Source organism: Hirundo rustica, chromosome Z (assembly GCF_015227805.2).
Source record: "Hirundo rustica isolate bHirRus1 chromosome Z, bHirRus1.pri.v3, whole genome shotgun sequence".
Classification (NCBI taxonomy): domain Eukaryota; kingdom Metazoa; phylum Chordata; class Aves; order Passeriformes; family Hirundinidae; genus Hirundo; species Hirundo rustica.
The window spans coordinates 82316691-82332709 of record NC_053488.1 but is presented as its reverse complement, the minus strand read 5'-3'; the positions used below and the strand labels follow the sequence as shown (position 1 = coordinate 82332709).

The 16019-nt window shown below is 41.1% G+C and overlaps 1 protein-coding gene across 3 annotated transcripts in view; it reads left to right on the top strand.

Annotated features, from left to right (window-relative positions):
• ZCCHC7 (zinc finger CCHC-type containing 7) overlaps positions 1-16019 on the top strand; it is an 86868-nt gene that overhangs the window by 62420 nt on the left and 8429 nt on the right. For all 3 annotated transcript variants that reach the window (XM_040090122.2, XM_040090121.2, XM_040090123.2), the window contains exon 8: positions 4023-4058. In XM_040090122.2, coding sequence (XP_039946056.1) covers positions 4023-4058 — 36 coding nt within the window. The remainder of the gene's footprint in view (positions 1-4022; positions 4059-16019) is intronic.

Below are 16019 nucleotides of genomic sequence, written 5' to 3'. Positions count from 1 at the left end.
ATTCCATGAGGGCAGCTGGCATCCATGTGGCCCATTTCCCCTGGGCAGAGAGCATGATGTTTTCTCTTCCTCATGGGTTCCCCAATGTCCTTCCCCACCCTTCACACCTCTGACTGTCCACATCCACCCAAGGGTGAGCATACAGCCATGCCTACCAGCGGCCAGGGTGACGCCAGCAGTTACCCAGCTTTGCCCGCCCGGCACCAGCGGCTGTCTGCACTGGCAGCGTGGGGAGAGGTCTCGACATCTGCTTGTGCAGGAGTGGTTTTGAAGGGAAGCATTGTGTGTTTTCTGCGGCAGTTCCCATGTGGAGGTGATGAAAAGTGTGTGTTTTGGCAAATCTTTTGTTTTATTGTGGTGGCTTGCAGTGGGGCAGCTCCAAGCAGCCGCTGCCTCTTTGACAAAGCACCAGAGGATTCTGTTAAAAAGTTGTGTTTAGTAATTGTAGTCGTCGTGTCAGACCATAACTGACTCGGAGCTGAAGGATTTTTGCGAGATGAGTAGCTATGCCAGCAGGGACCCAAGTCTCCTGGGCCAGCCGCGCTCTCATTAAGATTTGCCGCTAGCCGTGGCGGTGTTCGGCAAGTATGTGACGTGCATGCTGTTATTGTATGCTTGGCTTGTCAGCCTGCAGCTTTCTGACACTCACTTATGTCACTCTTTATTCAGAGACGAAGAAGCTTTTGATAATTTGACAAGACAAGCTCTTAAACGATCTAGGTCATGGCCTTCACTGTCTGTGATTGTGAACATATTTCCTGAAAGCCCTGTCACTCATCACAGCTACATTTTCTCCCGGGGAGCCGCGGGCCCGTCCCGGTCTCCTGTCAGCGCGTGCATTTTGGTTATTCATACGCCAAATACAGTAGTGGGGTTTTTCCTCGCCTTTGGCCGGCGCTCGCATGTTAGCGGGGCTAATCCGCTCCCCGCGCCGCGCGCCCCGCAGCGCCGCCGTCGAGGGCCCTCTCGGCGCGAGGCAGACGACCGGCCGAGGGGAGCGGAAAGGAGGAAAGGCCGCTTAGTGCCGGTTTTGTGTTTGCTCATTGTTGTGGAAATATGAGAACTGGTGGCAAGGGCCTCGTCTATTGAGCTCTCGAGTCCCGGTCTGCTGTCAGGGGCTGTTTGAGATTGAGTGTTTTATTTTCTTTGATGTTCACATTGGAGAATAGGGAAGTGGGAATTAAACAACAGATGCATTAAGCCGTTGTTCTGGTAAAACAATAATTAGCACCTGATAAAATTCAATATGGGTCAAAATGTGCGGCACCCGGTCTGGATTCTCCCATTATGGCGCCCTGCACTGGATCAGCCTCAGGCACGAGTGATGGCCCTTCCGCGGCGAGTGGACGTGGTCCACAGCAGCAGCGACGCGGGTTTGGGGGAACAACGGCACGGCGCTCGCACGGCCCAAGGTGTCGGCAGGTGCTCCCCTCACCCGTGCGCTCCGTGGCCGCGCGGCGGCAGTGGCACTACCCTCTGGAGTAGGCACCTTTTGTGCTGGTACATCAAAATGCAAGTAAGGTCAGACCACTGGGGCAGGAAATAAATGCAATTTTATTTTAATGTAGTTCATCACGCTGCCATAGTAGCTAGGTACCACGAGGGCTTTTCTTTAAACGAGGGCCGTTCATGGTTAAGTTCTTTTAAATAAATAAGGAAAATCATGGGTTTGGCTGCGGTTGTGTTTGGCTATGCTCTCTTCCATAGCAGACCTCTCTGCTTCATTTAAGGAGCCAGTATTTGGTAGTAGTTGTTAATCATATTATTTGTCATTCCACGATACAAGATGCAGACAATAACCCGGAGCTGATGCAAAGTAATGAGGTTTCTGGTTAAAAGCATCATCTCTAAAAAGCTGTTGTTTAACAGTGACCCCTCCTCAGCTGTTGTACCCCACTTCATAATGCTGAGCAGTATTACCCCAAGCCACCATCTGAATGAAGGAATATGCTTAGCCTTCCCTCACCACTTTCGTCCTTGCCTTCTTTCAGTTTTCCCTCAACCTTAAAACATCCCTGAGGATAAAACCCACCTCTGGACAGCACCACGAAGAGGCTGGGTCTGTGCCCCTCCCAGGGTTTTGACAAGAGCTCTGCTGACTGTGGTTCTCACTCAGAGCTATAGATTTTTGCTCAAAATTATGTCTTTGTGTCCAGAGCAGAAAAAATACCCAACCAAACAATAATTCAAAAAAAAAGTAATTTTGATGATGATGATGATAATGATTAAATAGCAGTCGTGTGAGTAAAGGTCATACCACAGAGTGGCATTTTACCAGTATAGGACAACTCACTGATTGCAATTGTTCAACCATATTAGCCCAGGCACACTGTGGTAATCGAAAACTATCCAGAACTAATGTATAAATAAATGCCTGCTACCCCTGAGTCAGACCAGCACAGCTGTCCTGCACAGCTGAAACCTCCTCAGGTCTGAGGGAGATGCTGAGAGCTCTGGCACAATATTTTTACAGGTTAGAGTGTTTATATGTTGCCTCTCTGAACCCTGGCTAAGTTGGGGAAGGAGGAAAATCCTTTTGTCTGTACTCAAAAACAGCTTGAGTGTGTTCAGCCTGTCAGATCCTTGGTGAGGAATGTGATGTCCTTCACACATTTCCTCTATAGAAATATTAATAAAAAACTCAAATATTTACACACAGTATTTGAGTAAGAGGTGAAATATTGAACCATTACATAGAACAGATTGTAGATTTTTCTGCAGACAATTATGTTACTGGTGGAATGAATAATAAATAATATCATTTCCATCACATCTGGGAAAAACACACTGTATGTGCCACAGGGTGACTGGCAAAAACTTGGATTTTATTTTGAGAGGTACTGGTTGTGGTGTGGATTTTTTAAATTAACACACTCCATCAAAATAAAAGAAAGCAACAGTTTGGGCATGAGTGAAAAATTTATTCGAAATCTAAAGAAATGTTAATAGTACTCATTTGCAAGTAGTCATGAGGCTTCAATGTTTGAAATTGCAGCTGCAGCATATTATGGAGAAGCCGTGGAGTACTATATTTCTTTTTAAAGTACTTAAAATGAAGGTTGGCAAACCAAGTTGCTAGTTGTTGAAATGAGTACGGAGCTGTTCTAATAAGAGGGTAAATGTTCTAAAGGGAAGTGAAAGCCCTCCGCTGCAGTAGCCGTGCACCAAAATCACAAAAAGTGCCACAATTTCCGTGCCTGTCTGTGGCTCAGGGGCCGTCAGAAATATTGTACATTTTGTAAAAGCATTAAGAACCCCTGAGAGAGCGATCTGAGCCTTGGTGACCACCAACATGTTCTGATTTTGTTTTAAAGATCCGCGTTTTCCTCTTTACCGTCTCTCGTGTCCCTCAGGTCAATTGTGTCACTGCTGTGACTCAAAAACCTGCTCTGAATTTTTTTTTTTTCAAAGGGCTGCACTTGGTGTGAAAGTCTGGCAATTAATAAAAATAAAAGTAAAAAAACCCCAAGATAGTAATTGTAAAAATAGCAACATTAAAGCAATCTGTTATGGTTCTTGTTTACAACTCATCTGACATGAGGCTGCTGAGGATTATTACATGTAACAATTATATTTTGATTAGGAAAGAGATACATACAAAAAAGATAAAATATTTCTGTTTCTACGTGAAAGGAAGGTACCTTGTGATTTAGCTTCTAGAGCGTTATGTAAATTTAAAATATCAGAAAATGTAGAATTTAAATCCACCCCTGTTTGTTTTACAGCATTAATACTTCCTACAGTCACGAGCACACTGCTCTCCCAAACTTCTGCCCCTCGGAAAAAAAGGGCAGAGAGAAAACTGTTACTGGCTTTCTGACAATGGCAGGGAGTGTGTTAAACCAGTGTAAAATTCAATTAAACTGTCTAGCCGGGTTTTTGAAGCTGAAATGCAGACCCTTTCAGTTAAGCTTCTTATTTTCCTGTGACCGACACCAGTGGATACTGTGTTATGCCAAAACCAACAGGCTGTAAAGCACCTTGTTTCATGCTCCTAGCTGATCAATATTTTTATTTTCCAGGCTTGCCCAGAAATATGGAGGCAGTATCACCTAACAGTAAGTAGAAACACCTTTTTTATTTTCTTCTACACCCAACCTATTTACTCCTCTGTGAACTGCTGACCATAAAATATAGATAAGCATCTTCTCAGAGAAGATAATAAACATCTGAAGAGTTTTTGAACTGAAGAAGGCAATGAAACACTGTCATTACTTTTTAAGCATCTTTAGAACTTCTGATTTAATTTTAATACTGCAATAATTAAATTAATGCTTTGCCTCTCTTCTCTCAGTGACCACATTTACACATAGAAAGACCGTTAAATTTTAAGTTGGGATGCATAGCAGAAGCAGTAATCCCATCTCAGATATCCCAGATGCTGGTAATTAGTCACTCTGTGTGACAAAGCTTTCTTCTTAGATGAGTGAAATAAATCTCAGTTAGAGCGGAGACATGAATTTGAGGAAAAATACTTCATAAACTTTCGCAGATAATTTATAATTAGTCAGGATTTAGCTGTGACTGCTTGTTTGGCCTGCCTTAGTTGAGCATTAATCCCTGAAACAGGAAAATAAGACTTTGTGAGACTGTACCAGTTTATTACTTAAGATTTTTTCTCATCTGTAAAATAGATATAAAAATAAAATAAAATGCATACAAATTTGATTAATATTGAAAACTGGTACAGTATTTAACCAGTAAAAGCAAATTCTTGCATTGATGTCACAGTTCTTAAATATATTAATTTCTAAAATTGTCAAACATAAAAACACCTTTAAAAATCAGGGTTTGTTGTTCCTTTGAACTTTTGCTGTTGCTGCTCCCCAGGTCGGCCTCACACGTATTTTGCTGTTACAGATAATTAGCCCCTGTTCTCTGCTCTAAACAAAGTAGAAAACTTTCTTCACTACTTTTCTTCCTGGATATTTGGCTTTTTCTCTGAAGCAGTAGATGGGATGTGCTTTATAATTTGTGCCTCCACCTCTTCATGGCAGTGGAATGCTCTTTTTTCTGCTTTATTCTTCAAAATTCAATGAATAGAAGAAATCTGTGCTTAAAACCTCTCATTTGTATTTTGTGCATAATGATTCTAACACAAAGATCTGCCCTGGAAATCCTCCACCCTTCCTGAGAATTTACTTTTAAACAGATTTGGTAAAGACTTTTTGTTGGTTTGGTTGGGTTTGGTTTTTTTAAAAGAAAAACATTATGAGCAAAAAAAAGGTGCAATCATTGAGTATTCTTGTTTGTTTTGTTTTTAAATGGGATAAAGCAAAAAGGTAAATGCTGTCTTTCATTATAATCCCTAAGGGTGCATGTAAAAACAATTTCTGAAATGTTTAACACACACTCAGAACTTAATAATCAGATAGAAATATTTGGTGCAGTAACATGCTGCGTTCTGTTTTTTACTGAGATAAAATATGTAATTTAATTTTAGTCTCATCTACCATTGAAAATTCTTCGAAAAGTCAGTTTCCATCAGAACTTATAAAATATTTATGTCTGTAAAAAAAAAAAATAGGGGGTAGCTTAAACTTGACCAAGTGCTGTACTAGGGCAAAATTTGAGGTATCTTGAGATAGGAAATTATTTCTGTGGATTATGTAGAAAGCATTTAGGGTTTACACTTAATGTAAAGTAAAGCTAAGAAAAGGCGTCAAAACAAGTTCATGTTAGAAAATGTGGTTACAAATATGGGCATATTATTAAAAGTACCCATTTGGAAATTTATGGTGCATTTTAAGACATTTTGAAACGTGGTCAAATATGGACACTCACAGATTAATTGGTATTGCATCAGGCCCTACCTTCTGATAAAGAGATTTTTACTATGCAGTGAATTGCAGATTATCTGCAAACAATACATTTCTGACATGTGGGAAATGTTTTGTACGCCTTCATTTTTTACATGGGAAGAGTACCTTAGGCTCAAAGTTACATTAGCAGTTGGGTTAAGCCAGGAATTAAGAAATTTGTGTGGTAAAGGACATGGTTGATATTTGCAATAAGTAAAAAAAAAAAAGAAAGTGCATTATCTGAATTGCTTAAATTTTATCTTTTATTATTCCCTTTAAATATTCTCTTTTCTACCCGAAGCAGATACTGTTCTGGCAAGAAACAACTTTTAAATTAGAATTATAAATAATGTTTATATATATGTAGGATTGTAACACAAAGCCAAAACTTTTTACTCTCATATCAGCACAGTAGTATTTCGCCATAGAAATTATCTTACAATTTTCCTGTTGTAGAATAAATATTTTGGTACAAACAGGATAGCAGCATTAAGAAAAGTACATGTTTAAAGTAAAAGTGCTATTGTGGCTGTCGTGGCCCGCAGAGGCTGCCCAGCTGTTGGGGGCCACAGAAGAGCTTTTCCTGCACTTCAGCCAGGGATACAACCCCTAGACTTAAACTGGTTGTGGTAACTTGATGGTAAGTGTCCCACATGCAGGTCCCTGATGCACAGATAAACTAGGGTCTTCAGTTTTGTGATAATACACCAGATTTTGTCACCATTCACAGAGGGCTGTCACAGAGTTTGTCTGAATGTTTTGCATTCTGTAAAGTATACGTATTCTTAGTTAATTTCTGTGAATGCTGGTGAAGAATCATACAGCTTTCCACCTCTCTCCTTTATGAGGCTTTTGGTTATTTCATTCATTTTCCGTCACTTTCCTAGGAGATGGACTGCCATCTATTGACTCCTCAGAGCCCCTGCACGGCGTGCGGGGCCACTCGAACAATGACTCAATAACAAACCCATTCTGCTCTTGGGGATGGTGGTGGGGTTTGTTGACGTTGGCCATGGTGACAAATTTGAGCACATTGCAAATAATTTGTTGTATGGGTAGAAACATCTTATTCCAACCAGAACAGACTGCCAGCACAAGGAATCTTATGAAAAAAAAATGGCAAAAAGGATTATAAGTGGAATATTTTAATTTTCCTTTTGATGGAAAAAAATATTATCATAAGGCACTCAATGAAGCTTAAATCTAAGGGCTGTGTGATAATCAAAGCTTTATAAGTGGCTTAGAGTACTTTCTTTAAACTTGTTCTTTCAACTCTTTTTACTAAAATTATTGGGGAAAAAAACCCCAAAGTCAGCAGAAAATTTCAACTCCCAATGTAGTTGAAAATACTATTTAATAACCTCTTTAAGACAGTGATTTAAAACCTCTACAGATCATTTTCATCATGACTGCTCTCTGTATTTCTCCTGTATCAGAGAAGGGCAATACATTTGTCAAAATATATTTCAAGTTTTATTGGTGCAGGTATCTATTTGCAGTAAATTGGTTCATACCCACTAAGTTTTATTGAAGGGGTTATTGTCAATCAAATAACAGGACGAAGACTTCTTTGACAGATTTGGGATAAACAGTTTTGATCATAACTTGCTGGAGCATCAGTGATGATATGTGTGATTTTTTGGGGGGCACAAGGCATTTTGAGGCCATGTTGAGCTCTTTGTTCTGGGTTATGAGGAAGCTTAGCTTACAGCTCTGACTTTCTGAATGCCAGGTGCTCCACAAACCCAGAGAAACACAGCCCGTGCTCCACAAGACATGCCATCACATCCCTTCTCCACCCTAAATGACAGCAGTGTTTTTTCATCCTCAGAGCACTTGGCTCTTTCTCATTCCCTTTCTTCTGTTGCTTCAGATTTGAGCTGTAAATGTTGTGGTATTTATTATGCATTTTAAGTGGAGGCCAGGTTGTAGCCATCTAACAAACAAAAAAAGATAAACCCTTAATAACACTAGAAAAATAGGTGGAAAAACTTGTGAGAAGGCGCCCAGTGATTTTCTTTTGTTTGTTGGTAGTTTGTCCTTTAAAAAATACAATACTTCCCTTCAAGTCTGACCTGCTGCCCATCCACCTTGCCGTGTGGCCTGTGGCAGCTGCTGTCCTCAGCGTGTCCAGGCTGCGGAGGGGCAGCGCTGGGGGTCACATTCCGCAGTGGACAGCCCGTGTCCCCTCTGCTGCTGGCGTGGGCAGCCCTGGGCTCTGTGCTGGCCGTCTGGGCAGTGCCCTGGGCTGGGCTGCCCACGCTGACCAGCCGCTGCGGCCTCACTCCCGTGCTCTGCGGGGCCTTTGTGGCCTGAGCGGCCTGCTGAAGCTGCTGATAGTGGTAGCGTTTCCACCCAGCAGATGACATCACTGGAGAAAAAAGAGGAAATTTATTTATCTTCAGTGCGTAGAGATCCTGCTTTGCCATGGGTGTGAGGTTGCACTTCTGCCGTGAGGCCCCAAAGTGTAGCCCGGCCTCCCCCCAGTGCATGGCAGTGCTGGTGGGGCAGCCAGAGGAGGTGCACGGGGCCTTGGCGTGTTTTGGTGTCAGGTGGAGAACGGGCTGGCTGCAGATCTCACATCTGCCTTGTCACAGTGGATTGTGCCGTACAGGAGCGGATGTGGCCTGTTTTGTCCAGCATCAAGATGAGGATACCACACCCAGACAGAATAAACTGTGCAAGTGTTAGAATCTTCTTCAGTAAATATCAACTGAATAAAGAAATTCTGTCCCAAAAATGGGCAGAGCAAGTTTTTTATTTTCCTGAGGTGTCTCTTGCTTTTGATGTGTGTGTTAAAACAGAAATTTCACTGGAACAGAGTGTTTTCTCTCTGTAGGGGTTGCTCATTTTTAATAACCCCTTCCTGCCCCGGTGCCGCTCCAGCCAGCCACACTGACTCTGTCCCCTGTGCCTTGCCTTCACTAGCCTCGCCTGTATGAAATCTCCCAGAGCAAAATGGCCACAACAGAGCTTTAGAACCATCAGAATTTTTAATTAGCAGAACCTATCATTTAACACACTTTTCGACAGTTTGTTAATCTTAGTTTTAATCCGCTTACATAAAGGAAGGTGAACCAGGAACTGGCTGATGTGGCCCTGTGTATGAAGGACACGAAGGGACATGTGTCTTTTGTGTTTAAATGTTGTGCTCAGATTTCTTTGTGTGCATGATTAAAATTCCTCGTGGCTGGCTGCTTTTTTTCTGAAGTGAAAATGTAAGCCATATCTCTGAAAGTCAATTTCTATCTGTTGCAGTGTGACTTCCAAAAAGGGAAAATTAAAAATAATACAACCCTGGCAAAAAATATTTAGGGTTGAGAGAGAGAGAGGGGATTTGGTTTCCAGAGATTTTTTTTAGGTGTTGAGCAGTGAGGGAAGGGGTGGGTTTAGGAGTATTTTGGGGAGGAGGTTAATCCCTGGTTTCCTTGCAGCTGTGGCTGTGACATGGCCGCAGGGCTGGCTCCATTGGCCATGTCACAACGCCACAGACCATGGGATCAGCGTTCTCCTCTGGAATGCTTCAGCACCTGGCCAGTTTCTCTCCAAGTGTGTCAAGGCTATTTCTAGCAGCGCTAGGGAAGAAAAAAAAAAAAAAAAAAAAAAAAAGGCAGTCTGCTTATGAAATAGGCCATGTATTTCTCATCTTTTGGAATCCCAGACTGGGCCCTCATGTGCCATTGCTTCAGTGTCCATTCAGCAGGATATTTTACAGTGAAGGCAACTCAGAATTCCCAAGGGTATAAATTTAGGGTAAAGGTGACTCTGTCTCTTTTGAGTTTTGGGGCACATGAGCACCTGGAGCATGACAGTGTCCACATATATGCCTGGGAGGTGCTTGGGTTCATGAAGATTTTCTGCTCTTTGAGAGGTTGCTTGCCCGGATAGCTGGGGGAGGAGCTGGTGCAGAGCTTGGCCAGCAACAGGCAGATATTTTGGTTTTAAACTATCTGTGTTGTCCAAACCTGACCCCTCTTGCAAGTGGTTTTCAGTGTCAGGGATGCTCCTGACATGCTGCCAACAGTGCACAGCTGTCCTGGAGAAAGCCAGCAGGTCAGAGGGGGTCAGTGTGCTGGGCAAAGGGGTTTTGCTGTTTATTTTCCCCTACTAATTGTAATTTGTCGTGTTGCCACTTTCTTTCAAGTTTCAGATATTTTTTTGAGGCTATCAGAAAACTAAACCCCAAATCTTTTCTAATTGCAAAGGAATCATACTTACAAAAGATAGTCTGATCGTTGGGGTTTTTTTGTTTGGTTTTGGTTTGGGGTTTTGTTTTTGGTTTTGGTTTTGTTTTCAGAAAACAAAGACAGTTTCAACTGAAATAACTGTTAGGTTTATGAGCTTAAAGCATATGCTATAGCTTTCAGTACAAAAGCATGCTAGATAAAAGTTCTTTCCCAATTTTTATTTGAAAGGTGTATTTAAATTAAGATGGGGAAAAGAAGTAGCTTTAATAACCCTATATAAATTTTTTGCAAGGGCCTGAGTGGATAGTTCGGGTGGGATACAGAAACTTCCAGCAGCACTGGTATCACCTGCCGCTTACCTTCATCATGTAATAACCAGGAAGTGTTCTGCTTTCTCTAACCTTTATCTGTCTTGTGCTCTTCTGCACCTGCTACCCAGAAAACAAAATAAAAGATGCTTTTAAATTGAGAGTTAAAGAGAGATTACAGCTTGACCAGAAATTGCATTTTTTTATATTTCTGGAAGCAGTCTGGAAATGGGAAGAGAGTAGAATAGAAAGCTTGGCTGGCTGAACATTTCTGTGATTTTGGGGTTCCAAATGATGTTGTTGTGTTTGTGTTGGAGAGCAGCATCGCTCAGAGAACCCCGGCTTCAGCATGCATGTTGAAGTGGTGTCAAGAACCTTGTTTGCTGCAAAAGCAGTGTCTTTCACATCTGAGTATGAAAGGGAAAGGGAGAAGAGCAGGAGGTGGAAATTAATGTTTTACTGTTTAAAATCTCTGGTTAGCTAACCCCCCCAACCTGCCTCGGACATTCGTTGTGCACTACATGACATTTGGTGACTTACGTCCCTCCAGCCCAGCACACCCAAAACCAGAGAGGTTTGGGTTATTTTTGTGATACACCAAAGCTGTTGGGTGAGTGGTTAATTAATCAAAGAGAATAATCAGGGAAGATTTGCTGCTGAAATATTCCCCCTTCATATACTCAACCGCAGTTCTCTTAAGGGAAAGGATTAAGACGATTTTTTTTTCTTTAATGCTTACAAATTCAGTTTAAAAATTTTACCTCTCTTCCCTTTAGTTTGAAAAGGTGAACTAACACAAGCATTTGCATTATTGTCATTATTTTAAATATTAACCATCTAAATAAAAAAGATAGAATTTTCAGGATAAAATTAGGCTTTCAATGCATTTTAGAAACATTTGAGAAAAAAGAAAATTTTGTGTCCTCTTTCTGCAGTCAGTGCTATGTATGAATATTCATATTTAAGTTCCTACATTCTCAGAATGTCTCAAGAATTTCTCCAAACTTGATATGGAGGTGTCTTTTAAAAATTTTTTTAGACCTTTGAACCAGTCTCAAAATTCTGTAGGAAGCCAAAACTTGCTTGCAAATTTAACAGACATTTTAAAATGTGAAAAAAATCACAGTTGCACATAATATGCATAAATGCCATAAAATGGATTTTGGTGCCTTTTCATATTGCAAAGTGGAAACGTCAGTAAATTTGTTCGCACTGCATGTTTCATCTTGCTAGTGATTCATGTGTCGCAGCAGCCCAGAGCTCGTGCCGCTAAGACAGTAACTTCCTCAAGTTATGCTTGATCATGTTAATAATCTACGGATTAGGGTTCCCTAAAAATATTCACTGATTTAATTCCAAGAGGGTCTATCATGTCAATGATATTAATACATCTTGTTAGGTCCTGTCATGTGTATAGAAAAGTTTCTATCCCCGTGACAGAATTATCCCGATTTTGATTTCAAGTGTTGAGGAATCAAGTATAAAGGGAATTAAAGGAGCCGAGGGCCCGCACAGAGTGGTGAGGAACACAGAGTCATGAGCAGGTGCTCGCAGAGAAGCCTCAGAAGTGTGTGTGAGGTGCGCTGTGTGTTGCCACCCACCGAGGGCTACAGAAGGAGGCATCCCACGGGATTTATGGCTACAGGGGAGTGAAGTTGGGCCTTCGGTTTTGACTCATTTTTGAGTGTTGAATTTGGGTTAAATTAACATCTGGCAAACGTAGCGTAACAGCTGTAAGAGTGACTCTGCAATGGGCAGAGGAAGCCCCCGCATGAAGGAATGGGCACTCCAGTCTAAGTCTGGCCTGACAAGGGCCCTTTCCCTGGTCCTTGGTGTCTCCACAGTGCAGTGTTGCCCGGCGTGGAGCGGCATGGTGGCAATGCTGTCCGGTGTGGGGTGGCCAGGTGGTCATGCGAGGAGGAAGAGGCATTGTTTTTACACCAGAGCAGGCGAGGGATTCACAGGGGAAGGACGGTAACTGCCTGGTTCAGAGTTTCTTAGAATTCTGTCCAAAAGTGGCTTGTCTTTTTTTTTTCCTTTTTTTCTTTTTGCTCCACTCAAACTTGCAGTTTCCTCAGCTGTAGTGTCCGCTCACTTGTAGCCTACAGAAGGTACTTTTGTGTTGTTTCTTAGTTAATTCTTTTTTGAAAGAATTTTTATAACTTCTTTTGGCCCTTAAAAAATGGGGTGATAAGCACCTGTGCAGGAGTACAGACCCTTGAGGGTTTCTGTGGACTCTGTGATAACCATGGAATATCTCCTCCTTTAAAATTAATTTGGATTTGATACCTAAGATACCCAGTTTCTGTCTAAGTTGTTTTGATGCCAGATGAGAACGGGTTAAAATCATTCTGATTTTCTGATGGCAGCATCAGGAAGAAAGAGAGGAAAAATGATAGCACTGAGATACTCAAAAGTTGGTCTGGAGGAAACTGTTTCGGTCAACGGCATATTTACATGGTGTGAGAGAGCAGAGAAACCTGATATGCCCTGATTCATTTTTAGATGCTGTATACTATTCAGGAAATCCCAAGTCGTATTAAAGTAAAAACTTTATGGAATTTAAAGCAATTTTTAAAAAATGCTTTAGCAAGTGTGCCAGCAGGACATGGAGAAGCTTTGGTTTGTCAGGGGCTGTATGCAAGCTGTCACACATTTCTGCAAGGACATATTCGGGATGAATGTCACTCATCTAGGTGCAAATAACTGCTATTCCTGAATATATATGATGCTCTTTAATGGAGAGCACATGAAAAAATTATGAGAAAATGGATAAACATTAACATGTGCAGTTGGCATGTTGGTAGTGTAAGGAAAGTGCTTCTGTGAAATTGTCTGTTAGTGAAGGATGCTGCATGCTGAAGCCGAGCTGCTGGGGAGTTTAAAGGGAAAAGGCTCAATTATTATCTGTTTAAAATGTACCCCAAAACTCACTTCTAGCAAACTGATGCACTGCTCATTTGGCATCTCATAGTCTTCAGCAGAACTAAGTTTTCCCATGTTTACTTCCATTTTAGCTGTGATTAGGAATCACTTAAAAATATTTTTTAAGCGTCTATTTATCAAGAAATATCTGTTACGAATGCTCCCCAAAGAAAGTTATTCAGACATGGTACTCCCTCCTTTTGGGTACGATGGTGAGGGATGATCAGTAGATGACATAAAGATTAAAGTGAGAGAAAGGAAGCTGTAAATCATCCAGAATGACAGTAAAAATTAAAACCTTGGGGTTTGTCAGGCTCCCCCGTGTATTAGCTAATAAATATAACTGTGCTTTAGTTCTGTTCATCTTCTGATTCTACAGGCTTTGCAAATGTTTGTTTTCAGATTGATGTATAAATGTATGTGTAACTATGCATATGCTTAGTGTGGGGGCAGCCGGTGCCGTGCCCTGGCAGATATACAGATATAGAGAGATATATATAAACATTTGGCCAATCCCCTAATAAACATTCAAATAAAATATACATGTCCCAGTGCATGAGTCTCCTCCTCCTCCTTCTCCTCCTCTTCCTCCTCCACCTCCTTCTCCTTCTTCTCCTCCTCCTCCTCCTTCTTCTCCACAGTTTCTCCCCACCTCCCCCACCCCACTTCAAAGCTTGTGGTCCTTTCTCCAGCCGTGTACTAAAAGGTTTCTTTGTGAGCCAGGCCATTTGTCCGTCATTGTTTGGGGCCCAAACGGTGGTAAAATACCCTGTCACCGATCTGGAGCGCGGTGAATGGCAGCTTCTCTCCGGACAATTGGCGGCGGTGCCGAGAAATATTCCTGAGAGGATTATTTAACCTTTCAATTTAGGGGGCACAAAGCCCGGCTGATTAATGAACTTTCTGATGGGCGCCGATAAGCGGATCTATTTCTTTATTTCCGCCAAAAGTGATTCCTTCTCCTGTCCCATATTACTATAATCTTAAACATAAAATGTGGCAAATAGATTAAAAAACAGCACTAAAGAGTTTATCTGGCTAGCAAACTGAAGGAGCTAAATTAAAATTGGTAATGAAAGCAGTGGCTGAGCCCTGTATATGGTTTTTAAATGTGCTGTGTATTTTGAAGAGACTTATTCTCCAGCCTGCCTGGTAATGACTGCTTTGGGTGCGCAGTCCAGGTCCAGCTTCTGTTATCCCCCCAAAAAAATGAGTTGTGTTATCTGGATGACTGCAGACACATATGCATCCCCCTTTCTCACTGCATGGGCAGACAAGGTCGATAGCATTACAAGGTATTTGTGGCAGTGCTTGTTTCAGTTTTCAGAGCTGCCAGTTTTCAGCCAGATTTGAATTACAAAAGAAGAAGCTGGCATGAAAATTGAAAGGGTTTATCGGCTAGTCTGAAGCCTCATAGCACATTGCTTATTTATGCAGTCCATTTGCACCAGGAAATGTAAAAAGGAAATACATTTTAAAAATAAGGTCATAAAGACCCAGATATGTTTAAGATGGCAAATAAAATATAGATACCTATAATATCTTTCCAGGAAACGATTTCACTTAATGTTGCACATTACTTCGGAGGAGCATTTATGTTACTGTCACAAATTTGTGCGTTTGTGTCACCATACAGATAGTCCCCAGGGATTAGGAACGAAGTGTTTGCTAACTTACTTTAAAATTAAAATAGAAGGGGAGATAGGTTTGTAGTTTGAGAGCCACATCAGGAATAGTTGGAGTTTAATGCGCCATCGTTTTAAATAACGTTTTGCATTCCCTGTAAAATTAGCCATGGACGGCTAGAGAGATGCCACCACCTTCGGAGAAAATTGGGATGCTTTTTAAACCATGAAGATTTTGAGGCATTCAGGGATTGTATTTTGTTATCCTCACTATCTTGCATACATTAATTTTCTCTATGAACTTGAGGGATTTTTGTCCGTTTCTTAGAGAAGACCTTTTGAATTAATATTTTCGGTTTTTCTTTTCTGCTTGTGAGAGTATTAAAAGATTGCATTCATTTATTTTAAATATATAATATTTTACATTTTGTCTCATCCTTTAGCGCTTTCACGCAGTCAATTGTAGATGCTATTTGCATCTCTTTAAAATGCATTGTAGAAATGTCTTATTTCTGTAGAATGAGATCACTTCACAGTGCTCATAGGGTGGGCCAGGCAAGTTATATTTCTTCCTCTGGGAAAGGTTTTGGTTTCCCAGACTGTCCAATCAAAATATAAAATTTGTGGTATAAATTAACTTGTAATTTAAGGTGTATCATGGCTTTAAAAAAAAAAAAAAAAAAAAGGGGGGGGTGGGGGGGAAGCCCTAAAAAATGAGTGAGATCACTTACCACTTTTTTCTTGGTTATTTCACTGTGTTTTGGTGATGTATGAATGTCATGAGCACATTTAGTAAAGTGTAATTTGTGGGAAGATGCTCAGGTAAGACCTCCACAACTCCGTTGGGAAGGGAAAGGTTTTGTTAGATAGCTGAAAAGAAAAGAAAGAAAATTCAGCAAAGAAATTATTTCATTTGTAATTGTTTGGAGTTTAGGGGGATTAAAAGTCAAAATACTAAATGTGTATGTTTCTTGTTTATTAGCATGCACCAAGCTCAGTGTGTTTCTTTCATGAATTTTCATAAGGATTTTTACTACGTAGCATGTGTGGCTTAATGATGCAATCACCTGATAGACTGGGAAGACTCCAAAGGAGACGTTCCGGTCTGTTGTGTACATAATACTTGTTTCAAAAATCTGCCTAATTAAGGAATTACCCAATGGAATGCAAGTC